Genomic DNA, 16,933 nt, shown 5'->3' on the forward strand with positions numbered 1-16,933 from the left:
ATAATATCTCTTCTCACTCAGTTACATCTCACTCTTTAAGCTGCCAAAAGTATTCTCTGCAAAAAGCATTGCCTCTTTAGGGTATGAGGTTTCGTATTTGAAAAAAGCCAGTTACCTTTTGAGAAGCACACAGAATATATTTCCTATTATAAATCTCAATGCGGGAGTAAGTTATTCTTCCGCAAATAAAAACATAATTCTGAAATAATCCATATAGATATGTATCTGGGCCTGAGGTAAAATGTAATGAATACTTTTGTAGTTCTAAAACAGGGTTGTCAAACTCAATTTCATTGAGGGCCACTTCAGGGTTGTGTTTGACCTCGGGGGGGGGGGTTGGACGTGGCCATCTTGACGTCACTCATGTCGGGGGTACCTGTGGTGGCCAAAGCGCTCTGTCAGCGAAAACATGCTCCCAATCTCCATTTTCAGCTGGGGCTGCCTCCTGCAAATCCTCTGCCAGTGAAAACAGAGCTCGGAACTGCGTGCAGCCCTCGCAAGATCTATTTTTGACTGGGACGGCCTCCTGAAACTCTCTGCCAGTAACAGTGGAGCTTGTGGGGCTCTGTTTTTGGCTAGGACAGCCTCTTACAACCCTCTGCCAGTGAAAATGGACCTTAGTGGGGGCCATGTGCAGTCCTCCAGAGCCCCGTTTTTGCTGGCAGAGGCATGCACCAGGACAGCCCCCGTGGGCCAGATCTAAGCATCCGACGGGCCATATCTGGCCTGCAGGCCACGAGTTTGACACCCTTGTTCTAGAATGTCTACAGAAAACTACTCAGAATGCCACATTTGGTGAGATGAACAGCACAGTCTGCATCTTCAGAAATAAATCCCAGAATTCAAAGGGAATTACTTATTGGTGGTATCGTCTGTCTATTCAGAAATAAATACAAATGACTTGAACAGAGCTTACTTCACATGTCTGTTGCATAAGACAGGATAAGAATACCAAGTGTAAAAGTATTACCTTTAGGAAAAGGAAATCAAAAGTATAGATATAAGAAGCCCTTGACTTACAACAGTTCACCTAGTGACCATTCAAAGTTACGGCTCTGAAAAGTGACATGACGGTTTTTCACACAACCGTTGCAGCATTCCCAGGGTCACATGATCAAAATTCAGACACTTGGAAACTGACTCACATTATGACTGTTGTGGTGTCCCAGGATCACGTGATCTTTTTTTACGGCCTTATGACAAGCAAAGTCAATGGGAAAGCCAGATTCACTTTACAATTAGTTGTTACTAATTCAACAACTGCAGTGATTTAATTAACAACGATGGCAAGAAAGGTCATAAAATGGAGCAAAATTCGCTTAACAAATGTTTCACTTAGCAACAAAAATTTTGGGCTCAATTGTGGTAAGTCAATTATCTGTACTTGATAAGTAATAATAAATAAATTAAACTGGTATATATAATTAGTCCACTTGATCACAGTCTGAGTTAGCAGTGAATTGCTAAACCAACAAAGGCAAATTAAAATTCCATCCACAGAAATAAGATTTTTCAACCATGGAAAGTAACGGCTCTTTATATCTTGCACTACTTTGTTCCACCACAAGAGTTGCATTTTGGCATCAGAGTTGACAAAACAAATCAAAGAAATTATCTTGGGTACAGAGAAAGAAATCAACATGATTAGAGAATTGGAAAGAAGGAGGGAATTGGGTTAATCTTAAGAAATAAGAATTGATCCAGGCTATCCAGATTCAGGACTGGGATTTCTGCCTCTACTTCTGCCCATCTAATTAGACCAGAAAGCAAGAGCTTGCTGATGCTTTGGTTTTTGAGGAAATTTCATCTACGAAGACTGGGAACTGACATTTATCAGTAATAGTCCCAGGGGTAAGATTCTACCGATTCGGACCAGTTCTATAGAACCGGTTGTTATGATTCTGTGCAGTTCGGAGAACCGGCAAATCGCGCCACTGGCTGGCCCCTCCCTCACCACCTGCGCCTCCCTACCCAGTCACTCCTTATCTCACATGCACGACATCCAACTTGCCTGTGTTGTGCCTTCACTTAATTTTTGGTAAGTTGCTATTTTCCCTTTTTTCCCTTGATGAACAGCTGTTCCGACTATCAGCTGTGCCACGCAATTTAGATTAGCTAGAAAGCAGGAAGTTGTCAGATTTCTTGCTTTCTAATCTAAATCACTGTTGTACTGCTTTGCCTTCACCCAGGAGGCTTACCTGAGGCCTAGTCAGGGGTGGTATTCAGGGGGTTGGGTTGGGTGGGGGGGAAGTGGCCTGAAAGCAGAGCTGAACCTTCCTTAGGACTGAAGCTTCTATTTTTCAATGCAGACACAGGCAGCAGATTGCAGAAAGGTAGATCTGTGAGTGACTCTGTGATTCTGCAAGCAACTCAATCTGCCTGCTTGCTTTGCCTGATTTTGGGTAAAAGTTGCTCTTTTTTAAAAAAAAAAGTATTTACATGAATATTTACACACAAGCCATGCCCACCCAGTCACGTGACCACCAAGCCACGCTCACAAATTAGGCCCCGTCCACAGATCCGGTTGTTAAGAAATTTGAATCCCACCCCAAATAGTCCTGTCAGGGAATTGCTTCCCTCCAGATATCTGATCACACCCCCTTAAAGGACCAGAAGGATTAGTCTTTTAAGGAATGCATTTGGGGTGTGTGGAGATTTAGGGTTAGACTAATTATAACCTATTAGACCAGGGGTAGTCAACCTTTTTATACCTACTGCCCACTTTTCTATTTCTGTTAGTAGTAAAATGTTCTCTAACCGCCCACCGGTTCCACAGTAATGGTGATTTATAAAGTAGTAGGGCACAAACCTCTACTACCCACCATGAAAGCTGGAATGCCCACTAGTGGGCGGTAGGGACCAGGTTGACTACCACTGTATTAGACAATTGTATCAAGAAAAAAAGAATGACCAAGGGCAAAATAGTAGTGGGAGAGGAAGCAACTTCTGACTTCCTGACAACTTGATTGTGGCTGACCACTCTCCAGCAGTCAATGATAGGACCAGTGTAGCCAGCCCTCAGAGGGCTAGGGTGGGACCAGTCTCTCTGATGCCCAGCAGCCGAAGGAGGAATCAGTCAACCTAGCTTCTCTAGAGGGCTAAGATGGGACCAGTTTTCTGAACCTCTAGGGGATGGTAAGACAGCACTTGAAGCAACCTAAAATTTGCTCTTGCCAATTTTCAATCCCATGGAAGTCATGGGGCCCAGATTTTATATGTACAGGTAGTCCTTGACTTACCACAATTGAGCCCAGATTTATGTGGCTAAGTGAGAAATTTGTTAAGTGAGTTTTGTCCCATTTTATGACTTTTCTTGCCAACTTTATTAAGCGAACCACTGTTTTTGTTAAATTAATAATGAAGCTGTTAAGTGAGCCTGGCTTCCCCATTGACTTTGCTTGTCAGTAGAGCATTTCCCTTCGTAGATGTGGTAGATTGCCTAGAGACTATAGGAACTTAGCAACAGAGATACCTAAGCGTGTGGCTGTGGCTAATTTATTTTGGTGTACACACAGAGAATAGCATACTTCTGAATAAGAAGATAATGGAACTAATTACAAGAGAAGTGGGAGGCTCTCGTTCACCGGGGGTTGGAAGCTACACAGAAGCTAGTTGGACACTTACCAGGGTGCATTTCAAGGTTCTGGTTTCATGTTTAAAGCCCTTCATGATATAGGTCCTGGCTTTATAAGGGACTGCTGATCTCCAAGTGTTTATACAATCAATAAGGCTAAGTGTGTTCTGGGTCCCCATCAATTGAACAGGTTTATTGTACAGGATCCAAAAGCAGTCCTATTCTGTTGCAGCACCTCCCACTCCTAAGAGATTTAGGCAGCTCCCACCCATAGGACATTCATGAACCCATTAAACATCTGATTGTTTTCGCAGGTCGTGTGGTTTGGTGGTTGTGAAGCTCTCTTTAATTATATTTAGTTTATAATTGGTTGAATTGTTCTCCCAGACAGCCAGGATCTCTTTTTATGCATTGTAATGTTTCTGTCATCAATACATCGGATTCAGTGGTGGTATTCTACCGGTTTGGCCGAACCAGTATCTCTGAGGATTATCTGTGAGCTAACCAGTTCACTTCGATGATCAGCTGGTGGGCCCACCTGCCCTGGCTCTATACTGACCTTTATTTCCTGGTTTTGAAGCTCAGTTGCTTCGTGCGGCACAGCAGATTGCCACTCATCTGCACACACGCATGAGCATGCAAAGCATACCCACCAAGCCATGCCCACAGAACCGGTGGTAAAAAAAATCAGATTCATCGATTTGGGCCCCATCGAAATTGGATAAGCAAGTAAATAAATGTTTTAAGTTTGCCCTGAGCAGAGGAAAGGCTTATGCAGCTTCTTCCAGTTCTAAAGTTCTACAAAAGTAAGCTGTTATCCCAGGTTAATATGTGAAAACATTCAACTGAAACCCTTTATCAGCACAATGGATCAAAATTTGGAGGCAAGTTAGTAGGTCTGAAGGGATAAAACAGTATCACTTTTCACTGTAATTGGGAGAAGGGTTTTGGAAGATGTGCTTTCAAGATGCTTTTTCAGTTAGAAAAGAGATCAAATGTTCTAGGTGGTGTAGATTTTCTGACAGCAATTAAGGAAAAAGGAGCAAAGAGGAAGTAGTCAGGTTATAACATGACATGGCAGACCAAAAAAAATGGCTACAGGAAAATTTTACAAAGGATTTTTTTAATGTTTTTTTTATGTTTCTTTTGTTGAAAGGTCTGTACATGCTTATCACTTGATGGGGTATCATGTGAGCTTTAGCCTAAAGGAGAAGAAAATCAAGGAAGTCACCATGAAAAAGAGAGATAGGAAAGAGAAACATTTAGAGGTTCTTAGGAAGATTCTGCTTCCATCCCCCATTCCTTTTCCTGGCTTCAGATACTACTAATCTCTTGGGATTAAAAAAAAGTCTCACACAGCAGCTGACAGTTGGGTTGTTCCTGTCAGAAACTGAAAACAATCTGAGCATTGAATTTGTATTTTTTCCCCTGGCTTTATAGAAAACTATGTAAGAGAAAAAGAATAAGAGTAATATTCTGATGGTTTGTTCCCCATTAAAGTTGTTGTTGTTGTTTTGGTTCTAATCTAATAAGAAGAAATTGCTCCTCCTTTATTTATTGTCCCCATACCAGCCACATTTTTTCCTCCCCAACCCTCCCTAACCCTAACCCCAACCTGACCCTCCACACCGGGAGAAATGTTTTAAAATTTTTATCTTGTTACAACTCTTTTGCACACGAAACAAACAACTTCCCTATTCTTCCATTCTTATGTTTCTGAGAGATTCAGGATGCTGCTTCTGTCTCATCCGTTTCCCATAGCTGAAGCATCAAAGAGCTTTCTTAGTTCTTCCAAATTGGAAGTGTTTTTCTTATTTGCTTCATATAAAAGATAAACAGGATAGGTTGCTCCGGGACAAACTTGAAGATGATGCATTTAGCAATGGTTATCTCCTCAGCTCCAGTTGTCCTGGTAAGTTGCTACGCTTCCACAGCCATTTTGAACTTGACCATGGAAGACCAGACATCTGGGTTTTTTTTCTTGTTACGCTATCAAACTTCCACTTCATTTATAGGGACAGCAAGGAATCATGTTATTTAGTGTGGATGCATGATTGCATCTTGCATCCAATCTAACATCTTTCACTGGTACACATCTCCACAGCCAGGTGGTGTTTTTTTTTTTTTGGAAGAATTGAACACCTTTTCTTACCCCCTAAATTTACATGATCTGAAAGAAACATAGGCAGAGGCCAAACCAGAGAGCTCTGTGCCCGAGAGGGATGTCAAACTCACAGCCCATGGACTGGATGCATCATGTGCTGGCCGTGCTTACACCTGGTTTAGCAAAGGGTGTGTGTGTGAATTGTGATGCATCACATGATGTGATGCCACGGGTTTGACCTCTGCTGTAAGACGTCTTTCCTTGGGTTTCTTCCGAGTCATCTTTTGGTCCGAGAGCCTCATCAATTCCCTCCCCACTCCATACCATACCTGTAAAGGTGTATATGATCTCTCTAGCATACACACAAATATACACAACACTTTTTTGTTTGGGGACTCCCCCCCCCCCCAAACTAGATATTCCAAAATCCTGGCAGCTTTTTTAATTTAAAAATTACTCAGCTGTCTTTTTATTATAACATTCATATTTTGTATGAAATATCCCTGAGATCATTCTTTCTCGTAAGACATTTTTACTGTAGTGTTTTGTGTCCCCATCTCTGATACAAGGCTTCTGGATGGAAAAGGTAGAAAGCTTCTAATTTAAACGAGGAAACAGAATGCTGTCATGTTGACATACTTTATTTCAGATAGAGCTGTATTTACGAAACGTACATTCTATGAATTAAAGCAAAAATGAATTATGTGAAATACTAACAGCTCTGCATGGCAGAGATTAACTGATGCAAATCAATACTAGTTTAACTGGTATTTTGGACAGTGTGCTTATATATACAGTTATGTATAGATTTTGTATGTGCAAATGTGTGTGTGTGTATTTCATCTCTGCTCCTCTAAACCAATTCATTCATACAGAAAGCAAATCCTCACTTCAAAGACTGCGGAAGACAGGTAGTATACTGTGATAAAGCCCTAGGAATCACTCATACCCAACACCTTTCCTTTTGAGACTTAAATCTTTGGAATGCATCAGTTTCATTGTAGCAGTGCTTAATAGCCAGGAGATATGCCAGTCCCAACCACAGTCCATGGCCACTTCCTCCAATTAGGTTTAACACCCCTTTTACAGTTAAGCATTAGGTGGCATTCTTTGTGGTTTATGAATGGTAGTTTCTGCAGAATTATTTATGCAGTTGATACTTAAATGCATTTGAACTAAATTCTACTTTCATGTGAAAGTCCCGTTCATATTTTATTGCTGTGTATTATTCAACGTTATCCTGAAGATACTAGACCCAACTGATATATATACTGTTTTTTAAGGAAATAAAATGTTACTTATATAGTCTATTAAGTTGTCAAGAGAAAGCAACTGGCTACCTTATGGCTCACTGATTCTGAATAAACACTCTAATCTTAGAAAATATAGGCAGGAAGGCCAGGTGAATTTGAACTCGGAATATTTCTAAGTAGCTTCAAAGTTTACCCAATGGGTTCGGCCCCAGACTGCTTCTGGATTCTGTAGATAAGTAGAGAATGGCATCCACAATATGAGCTGAATGCTTGAGAAACCATATTTCCGAAATAATACAGGTAGACCAAACAGGTTATATTCCCAAAAGGAAAAAGATGGGGTAACCCAAGATTTATAACAAATGCACGAAAATATACCCTCAGCAAAAAAATAAATAAAGGGCAGCAGTAATATTTTTCAGACGCAGAAACAACCTTCAACAACTTCAAGTGGCTTCTCTTATTAAGAGAGTGAATCCAGGAGAAGAATGTAAAACTTGATGGAGCACGTATCAGTGGCAGACAGCAAAGATCACAACAAGCAGAACCGTCTCCACAGGTGTTCCAATAAGCAAAGGCACCAGAGGTGTCCGTTTCCCACTCTCATTACTTGCAATGGCTTTAGGAGTTTTAGAGGAGATGATTCCGCGAGACAAACAAATGCTTTAGAATAAGATCTAGGAAGACAAATTCAAGGGGAAACACTACGCAGGTGCAGATTCTACGCAGATGATTGATCACCGTGCAACCATAGAGCACTCGAAGGCTTTCAAGGCAGAGCAGAAAGGCTGGCATGGGGTATCACAAGCCAGATTTTCTCTTTAGAGTTTTTGACTAGGCTTCCTACTTAAAAGCAGAAATGTAGGCCACGCTGAATGAGACATAGAAAATAGGTCTCTCAGTTTTGTTTTGTTTTTCTTTAATAGAACATTGCTGCAACACATTTCAAATATAGCACCATGCACAGCTAATTCAGGTACGAAGCACTGAACTCTGAGCACACAATTTGAAAATAGCCCATTCTTCCTTTTTTTTTTTTTTCATTTTCAAGGAAGAGTTATATATATATATATATATATCGCTCTTGAAATATATTAACATTTTTTTTATACTCTAACTCTTTTCATTAAATATTAAGTTTTCTTTATATGTAAATTTTTGTTTTTAAAAAGTGGAAAGAATCAAGAATTGACACAGACTGCTTGGAATCCCCCAATAAGTGCCTCAAAAACCAAGGGGATAAAGTGCTGGGAAAATAACGGAAGTCTCAAAAATAGCTTTGACTATTGTTTCAATAAAGGGCTTCTTCTAGGTTATTTTAATAACCCCACCATCACTTCACTGATATCCCACAATTTTCTCGCAACCAAGTCATCTGTGGCCTTGGGCAACAACTGCTCCTCCTTGCAGTCCCCAAAATATTTCCCAGATACACCCTCTACTTCAGGAGAAGTGGACAAATAGACAATGGTCTGGGCTCCTTCTGATGGAGACTTGAAGAATGCCCAAGATACCAAATTGAAAAGGGGCTTGGCTAATAAAGGAATATGTATATACCTACCTAGATTTGTTCTGACAATACCAGGATGCAATACATTCACAGTGACACCTGTGTTTTGAATGCGTCGGGCTAACTCCCTGGTAAACAATATGTTGCCCAGTTTACTTCGACTATAGGCAAAGCTTTTGTTATAACTTAGTTCGCTGTTTAAGTCATCAAAGTTGATCTCTCCATATTTGTAAAGCTTGGAGGATACCACTACAATCCTGCTGGGAGCAGAACTTTTTAGAAGACCAAGGAGAAGATTTGTGAGCAAAAAGTGACCTAAGTGATTGACACCAAACTGCATCTCAAAACCATCCTCTGTCTTCATATAAGGACACTGGAATATCCCAGCATTGTTTATCAGGACATCCAACCTTGGCTCTTCCTGTACGAGAGAGAGGGGGGGGTGAGGGAGAGAGAAAGACAGAGAGAGAATTAAAATCTTTATCTTCTAAAGCAGCGGTGTCCAACCTTGGCAACTTTAAGACTTGTGGACTTCAACTCCCAGAATTCCTCAGCCAGAAAGCTGGCTGAGGAATTCTGGGAGTTGAAGTCCACAAGTCTTAAAGTTGCCAAGGTTGGACATCCCTGTTCTAAAGGAAAAATGGTGAAAGATTAAGTTCTTTATATTCCATGTTTACAAAGCATTTTTGATATCCTTTTGTCAAATTTTCTTCTTGCACAATTTTGAAAGACTGTCAAACTTAGACAAATAGTTCCTGAGGGGGAAAAAAAAAGAAGCAAGTCTACAGAAAGTCAAGCACCACAACGCAAAAGGACCATAGCCAGTCTTTACAGCTTCCTTCATGATTACCTGATTCTTATGTGCTTTTTTTTTAAGACACACATTTATTAGAATTACAAAGCATTTTTTTCTTCAGCAATACACAGGGGGATTTCCTTCTTATTCCCACAGCAACTATCTTGTGAGATTGTCTGGATGAGAAACAGCAAGTCTCAAAATTTCCATAGATGAGAGACTATTCGGAACCTGCGCTTCTCATGAGGGCTGCAAGGAATGGGTGGCCATCCAGTTGTTACAATTCCCAAAAAGCCATGATGCGATGCATTGTTAAGCAACGCATATGAGGCTCACAAGTTTGTGACAGCCCAGCATTCCTCCCTATTAGTTGTGCCAGTTAGGGTCAGGAAGAAATACAATACAGCAGCCACAGGAAGTGGGCACAAGTTCTTCATTTCTGCAACAGGATAAAATCTATTAGCTGAACTTCTATAGAACAAGCAAAGGCAAACCCAACATTGCTCATATTTTTATAATTTCTTCATAGGCTCTGGAGATCCAAACATTTCTACGTCTTACTCTGATGCACAGTCTTCCATTTGATTAAGATAATTTCAAAATAAAACACCCTCCTCTGTTTCTTAACATATAAACATAATTTTTCATCTTACAATTTGTACACAAAAGAAGCCAAGAAGCCTGAAGGACCAGTAAATTTAGCTCATCTACCCAGTTTTAAATCAACAGAAGATTGTGCCTGTCTTAATTTTATAATATCAATGTGGTGCTTGAGGTTATGAGCCATTCAACTATTCAAGATTGTCTTCTGAACTAGTCTTCATTTCAGGCCTCACATCCTATCCTCATAACTTAAAACACACCACAGTGCTAATATTCATGCTGGAAAGGCTGTTCATTGCTTCTTCAGCAATATCTGGGGGAAAAAAACAAACAGCCTCTTGATGTTGCATGCTCCCAGTGGAAAATCACAACTAATTTTAGCCTACCAACTTGCATACACACAATGTAATGTATGCGTTGATGTCCTTTTCCACATCTGCTGTCTATTAATTCCCATAAGCTGAAGTGGTTTCTTTGGAGATACTAGTGGAAGGATCTGGAACCCTTGTCTACGTCTGCAAAGCATACACTGTCTCTGAGCAATCCACACAAACATGCTTCCTTACTGTCGCTCATGGGTGATGAGCAGAGGATAAACAAAGATCATTTGTGCTGATGAAGAGGCTGGGTAAAACTTGGATCTTTAAAATCCTATACAAAGGATCCTCATGATTTTACAATTTTTTTAATACCACCTACGAGAATCCAATATTAAAAAGTAAACCAGTTGCGTTATTGCCTGGAACATTTTAATGATCATGGATCTATTTTCAGCATCATCATGCTGCAAAAACATGAATGTAAAGAATGGGTCCTCTTAATGATGCATGATTTTTATCTGGAATACATAAGCAATTAGTATATTACAGTTAACTTCTATCTATCAGCAATGAGTCATCTCAACCACAGAGTTGACAATTTAAAATACCATCTGTAAGAGCTGGTTCACAAGCTATTAGGATGGCCAGTAGGGGTTTTCAACACAACAGGTGCAGACAAGTCTTTGTTACATAGGAAGAAAAAAAAGGAAATAAAATAAAATAAAAGCAGAAAACTAGTTTACATTTTGCCTATGTATAGACTTCTCATGTGAAAGTGCTCACTGGAATTATTGTTATTAACGTACTTCATAATAAAACTTACTAATCAGAATATGGACACTTGTTTTTAGGGCTAATTGCTTCAACTAGAGGTTGCTACTTTGGTTGAAGCCGGATGTCATTGGGTGCAAAAATGTAGTTCTATGGCATGGACCCTCATAAATCTATACTTTTTCATACAATCTTCAGGAAAACTCCATCTTGCTGAATGCAATGTCTTCAATGAACCATCACAAATATGGATCTGAAGTCCATATTTCGTTCCATAATGGTTCCAAAATCCATAATGGTTCATTATAAGACATTGCAAAAACCCAACAATGACATAAAACCACTTTGGAACTTTTGTTATATGACTCATTGTATACAGATGGATGCAATCTGTGATTTGACAGCTTGAAGTTCAGATCATAAAATAAGGCAAAAAAAAAACCCCAAACCCTACATTCTATATTTCATATACACATGTTTGTACTAGTTACATCATCACAATGTGGCCTAGGATTTAATACAGAGGTCACATAGATCAAATAGATTTGTGGTTTTCCATACTGCCAAAATGGCAGTACTGACATCATGACTGTCAGGGTTCCCTGTATGCAGGCAGATGTGTTCTATTATCTGATTGTGGTTTCATGTGGCTAACATGTTTTTATGTCACAGCAGTGTCAACAGTGTGAGATCAATATTGGCCTGCAGTTTGCAGATATTTAATGGGATGGGGACTGAAAGATTCCATGTAAGAAAATCATGTGGATCACGTATGTCTCTATGCCATGCTGCCAGAACCTGCATATGATATTCATGACAGTGATGGCTTGTTATGTGCAGCTGAACCTGCTCATGGAAGGTTAGATGAAAAAACTATGAACTGCAAAAATGAGATTCAAGGATACAGGCACCAAAATGCCTCCCAAATCTTCCGATCTGTGATAAGATAATGCATGGAGCTGATACCATCTATGGTGTTGCAATGCTCAGACCTATGTAAAAATCATGCGAATGAAGAGCCATTTTCCAGATTCCTACTTTAGCAATCGAAGGGTGTGTGTGTGGGGGGGGGGGGGAACAAAAAATAATCAAAAGATATATTTGTCAGCATGCCGGCATAATTGTCAGAAGATGCCCATGAAAAAAAGCCCTTGATAGAAAATCAAGAGGCTCTGTATTTAGAACCCATGTTTTTTTTTTTTCTGTTACTGGATTAGCCTCAAATGGCCTGACCTATTTTAGGGCGCACTACAGATTATTTACAGGCATAATAATGTTCAGGTGGATGCCATGTAAAAGCAGCATCGAACGAGAGAAAGACGTTATGCTTGGTTTCCAAGGGCTGCAATGCGGACCCCTGACTGGCTATAACCTGCTGCTGAAGAAATGTTGATGCCTCGGCCACGCGCCACAATGCAATTAAACGAGGGACCCTCTTTTACTTTCCAGGCTCTGCCAACTGGATCCTGCTCGCCCCACGCACGAAGGATTCCGGGACCCCCTTTATGTTAGACCTCCCCTCCAGCCGCGGGGGTGGGCTCCATTTGTATTTCCTGGAGCAGGGAGGGCCCCCTAATGGATTAAAATCCACCCCCCCCCCGCGCTCCATCCCACCCGACCGTACCTGCAGCACCTGCTGGCAGAAGCTGCGCACGGAGCTGAGCGAAGCCAGGTCGAGCTCGTGCACCACCAGCTCCCCGCGGCACTCGCCCCCTCCGCGCGAGCAGAGGCCCACTTCGGCGCGTAGCTCGCGGGCGGCTTCCTCCGCGCGGCCGCAGTCCCGGCAGGCCATGATGACCCTCGCGCCTTGCCGTAGCAGCTCGGCCGCCGTGGCCCGCCCCAAGCCGCTGTTGGCCCCGGTGATGATGGCGGTCTTGCCTTCCATCGGGCCGCCGGCCGGCATCTTTAGCGCGACTTTTCTGGCCACGGAAGAGAAGCAGCGCGCGATGAAGAGCAACCCTCCCCCCAGAGCGGCGGCCAGGAGGATCCCAACCGCGGCCATCGCCTAGAGCCCCAGACGGGACGGGATTGGGCGCGGGCTGGCCCGACCGAGGGATCACTCAGAGTTACGACCCAATGACATCGCGCGGCGGGCGGGGCGGGTGGGGGCACGAGGAACCTCCGGGAGTTGGGTAGGTTGGCCGGCTCGCCTCGCTTGGCATTCTGGGAAATATAGTTAGTGGGCGCGAAGCCCAGATTCGATTTTTACCTGTCGCTCAACCTGCTCCGTCCTGATTGGCTTTTTTCTTATATTCAATTTTTGTCTTTATTATGCAAATAAATGAGCCTAAATGAATGTCAACTTGCTTTAAAACAAGTTGCGCCAGTGCAAAGAGGAACCGGGTCTACAAAGCGGGAAATTAATTTGCTTAACTGAAATGTTTGCTTTCATCAGTCTCTATAGTTATGACTGGTCCATATAATTTGGTATTTCTTCAAGTTCAAACTTCCTTCTGTCCTGTTTAAATTAATTCCCAGTTGCTTACAAAAAAAAAAAACCCAAGAAAAATTGAATCAAAAAGGAAATATTGCTTGGATAAACATTAGCAAGTGACTAGTTAACTTTGTTATTGTTTATTTTCTGTTTGCTAGTCAAAGTTGTTATTTCTGAAGTTTATTTTATCTATATAAGCTCAGTTATTGTATGCTTAATGCAACCTGGGATAATTAATTACCATTTGAGAGCTGCCCCATCTCAAATTCATAATTAGGGGCAGGTGTGTTAAAGAAAATATAAATATAGAGAAAAACATACAGGTTAGAAAGAGTAGCTGGGTCAAAACCAGACCCCTCAATCACAAACCAACATAACCAATGTACAGGCTCAGCCTTACTTCCTGACCCCTATATCCTGTGTCACAATATCATTAGCCTATCCGTCATAGCCTGTGATTGATTTACCTATACATTTACTTATTTGTATCCCACCTTTGTTATTTTTACAAATAATTCAAGGCAGAGAATATATCCATCATACCTTTCTCCTCCTGTTTTCCCCACAACCACCATGTGCGATGGGTTGGGCTGAAAGAGAGTGACTGACCAAAGTTACACAGCTGGTCATGGTTAAGCTAGACCTGAACTCAGAGTCTCCTGCTTTTTAGCCAGGTGCCTTAGCCACTAGTTTTCCACTGAGTTTATATGTTCAGTAATACTGTCTTTACATTTTCAATAATTTGTAGAGCTACATCTTTATCATATGATAATTAACATTTAACATTGAACAGTAATGCTTGTACTAAGGCAGAGGGAGCAATACAATGTATTTTCTATCTTTTGTTACAATAAAATGTTGATAATTATTTATTAGGAATTCTATTATTTGAGAGAATGATCATTGATTATAGAAACACAAAATACGTGCAGAGTTTAAGTCTGTAAGATAATTGGACATTCTTTTATGAAAAGTTCTTAAGTAAAAAAATATTGAACATTTAGATTTTATTAAGATGGGAAAGTAGTTTTAAACAGAAGGTTTGCTTATAAATAACAAGATAATAACTGACATTTTCACTTCACTCACATGATCATTCAGCAGGATAAATAATGTAATACATTTAAGAAAGCAAAGGGATAAAAACAAAGCTACATCTGATTTCATTGTGTGGAAAGCCTAAACTGGGATGGTTTGATCATAGAATGAATGGAGATCAAAATGTAAAACAAATAGGAAGAGTACATAGGTTGAGAAAAGGATGGAGAAAGTCATGGTTAGATGGAACTGATAAAAGTCTTGAGACTGGAAGAGGTGAATAGTTTAATGAATGAAGGCAATATATGAAACAATCTATGAAGGCAATGGAATCAAGGATAATTTGCAAGGCTAGAGAAGTAGGGAATACTGAAGTGATGACCCAAAAGGGCGTGGCACAAAAGCAGCACAGTCAAATAAGCAAGAAGAGTCCCCTTATTATCTCAACTTTGTCCCCAATGTCCAGGTTACCTTAGGCTGGAGAAAAACTCTCCCAGGAACAGCGTTTAACTGTAGAAAATTCAGTCCAAAACAAGCTACATACAGACTGTAACTAAAAATCCAAACAAACAAAGCTGTAGTAATTAACTTGAGAAGACAGGAGAAAGGCTTTCAGACTTGAAAGCATGGCAACACTCACACAGTTGGGAAGATGCCAGGAACACAGATAAGCCATGACAATACCAGATAAATTCACGATTTGCTCCCAACAACTGGCTGTGCGCAGCTTCCCTTTTAAACACTGTGTTCCCAGCTGCAGCTAATGAAAGGAATCAGGGCCCTTTCTTCCCCTGTAAGTCACGCAACTCATGTTGCTCCCTTCTCCATTCTTCCCTGCGTGCCCTGGATGAAGAGGGAGTGGGCCTGAGTCTTCCCATGAATTCCCTCTCCCTTGCTCTACCTCTCTCCTGCTCTGCCCAGCCAGACTGTGCCCTTCCCCAGTTCCTTCCACAGCCAACGGAGCCACACTCCCATTCCCCGTCAGCTGTTCGGCCTCACCCTCCGAATCAGTTTCCAACAGGGGCATGACAGTAGTCTTGGTGTAGACCAAGAATCTTCAAACTTGACAGCTTTAAGATTTGTGGACTTAAACTCCCAGAATTCCTCCTCCAGTCATGTTAGCTCAGGAATTCTGGGAGTTGAAGTCCACAAGCCTTAAACTTGCCAAGTATAAAGAACCTTGGTGTAGACCAATGTTACCTGTATTTTCTTTATTTTTTCTTATGCCCTTAATTTCTTTTGTTATTTCTTATTGGGGTCTGTGTTCTTCATACAGTCATGCAACTTACCATGAAAGGAAACAGCACGATGGATATGTATTTATGTATGTATCATCAAAGTGGACCTAAATAGTTTTGAACTCTGGTAGGAGTCCTGCAATGGTCAAATGCAGCGATAAACATGGAGCTGGAGAAGGATCAATGTAAAACATTTCTTTGGCAATGTGCTTTTAAATTATTATTTTCCCTTCCCAATAGAATTGATACTAGGGCTTCAGATCCCACCAAAAATAATACACACACTCTTTAAAAATTTATAGACATTTCTACATTTGTAGATTTTCCTATTAATTCTACAAGTTATTTTCAATAATTTTGGAAGGTGTTCGGCAGTAAATTTTTAGTTTGTGCTGAGTTTATGGCTGTAACAGACTTCTACAAAGCCAAGATACTGTTTGAAAAGCTCTGTGGTTATTAATTTTCAGAAAAACTGGACTCACGTGTCCAATTGCTGTGTCTTGGGAGCTACTAATAATCAGCAAAAGGCAAAAATCATGACTGTCACTATCTGTAAATGGAGGAAGATGTTCACGTAGCCTGCTTATGTACCCTTTCAAGGCAGATTTCATCAAGCTCTAGTCAGAAAATGTATAGCTACACATTACACAGAACAGAGATAGTCTTATCCTGAGAATTTTCTGCCCCACTTCTCATTAATTTGCTTAACAAGGCCAAATAGCTTTACTTGCAGATTCTCCTATGTGGTGATTAATGAGAAAGGACAGTGACAGCAGCCCAAACATATACTACCGTATTCATTAAATGCTGATTATGTTGACCTAAAAGTTCTGAAGTTTAAATTAAAACTGTATGTATGTATGTATGTATGTGAGGTGCGCGATGGTTCAATGGCTAAAGACGCTGAGCTTGTCAGCTGCAAAGCTTACAGTATGGGTTTGAGACCCGTACACTGTGCGATGGAGTAAGCTCCTATTACTTGCTCCAGCTCCTAATAGCAGTTTGGAAACATGCAAATGTGAGTAGATAAACAGGCACCACTTTGGTGGGAAGGTAACAGCGTTCCATGTGCTTTGGCGTATAGTCATTCCAGTCGCATGACCATGGAAAATGTCTTCGGACAATGCTCCCTAGGCTAGAAAACGGAGATGAGCAACACCTGTAGAGTCAGACACAACTATATAGGAGAAACTTTTACATGTATGTATGTAAATACTGGATGTATGTATGTAATGGCAAACCTTTTGGACTTGGTCTGTCAAAAATACAGAAAATGCCCAACTTGACTGCTA

The 16,933-nt window shown here is 40.9% G+C and overlaps 1 protein-coding gene across 1 annotated transcript; it reads right to left on the reverse strand.

Moving 5' to 3' along the window:
• Positions 1–6,298: 6,298 nt before the first annotated feature.
• On the reverse strand, positions 6,299–13,020 carry RDH14 (retinol dehydrogenase 14). Its single transcript, XM_026695325.2, has 2 exons — positions 12,556–13,020; positions 6,299–8,862 (listed from the first exon to the last, which is right to left on the reverse strand). Exons 1-2 carry the CDS (start codon positions 12,931–12,933, stop codon positions 8,245–8,247), a joined length of 996 nt encoding a protein of 331 aa, XP_026551110.1. The 5' UTR covers positions 12,934–13,020; the 3' UTR covers positions 6,299–8,244.
• Between the last annotated feature and the right edge of the window lie 3,913 nt (positions 13,021–16,933).

The sequence above is a fragment of the Pseudonaja textilis genome, chromosome 1, assembly GCF_049901715.1.
Source record: "Pseudonaja textilis isolate UNSWEBS1 chromosome 1, rPseTex1.2, whole genome shotgun sequence".
Classification (NCBI taxonomy): domain Eukaryota; kingdom Metazoa; phylum Chordata; class Lepidosauria; order Squamata; family Elapidae; genus Pseudonaja; species Pseudonaja textilis.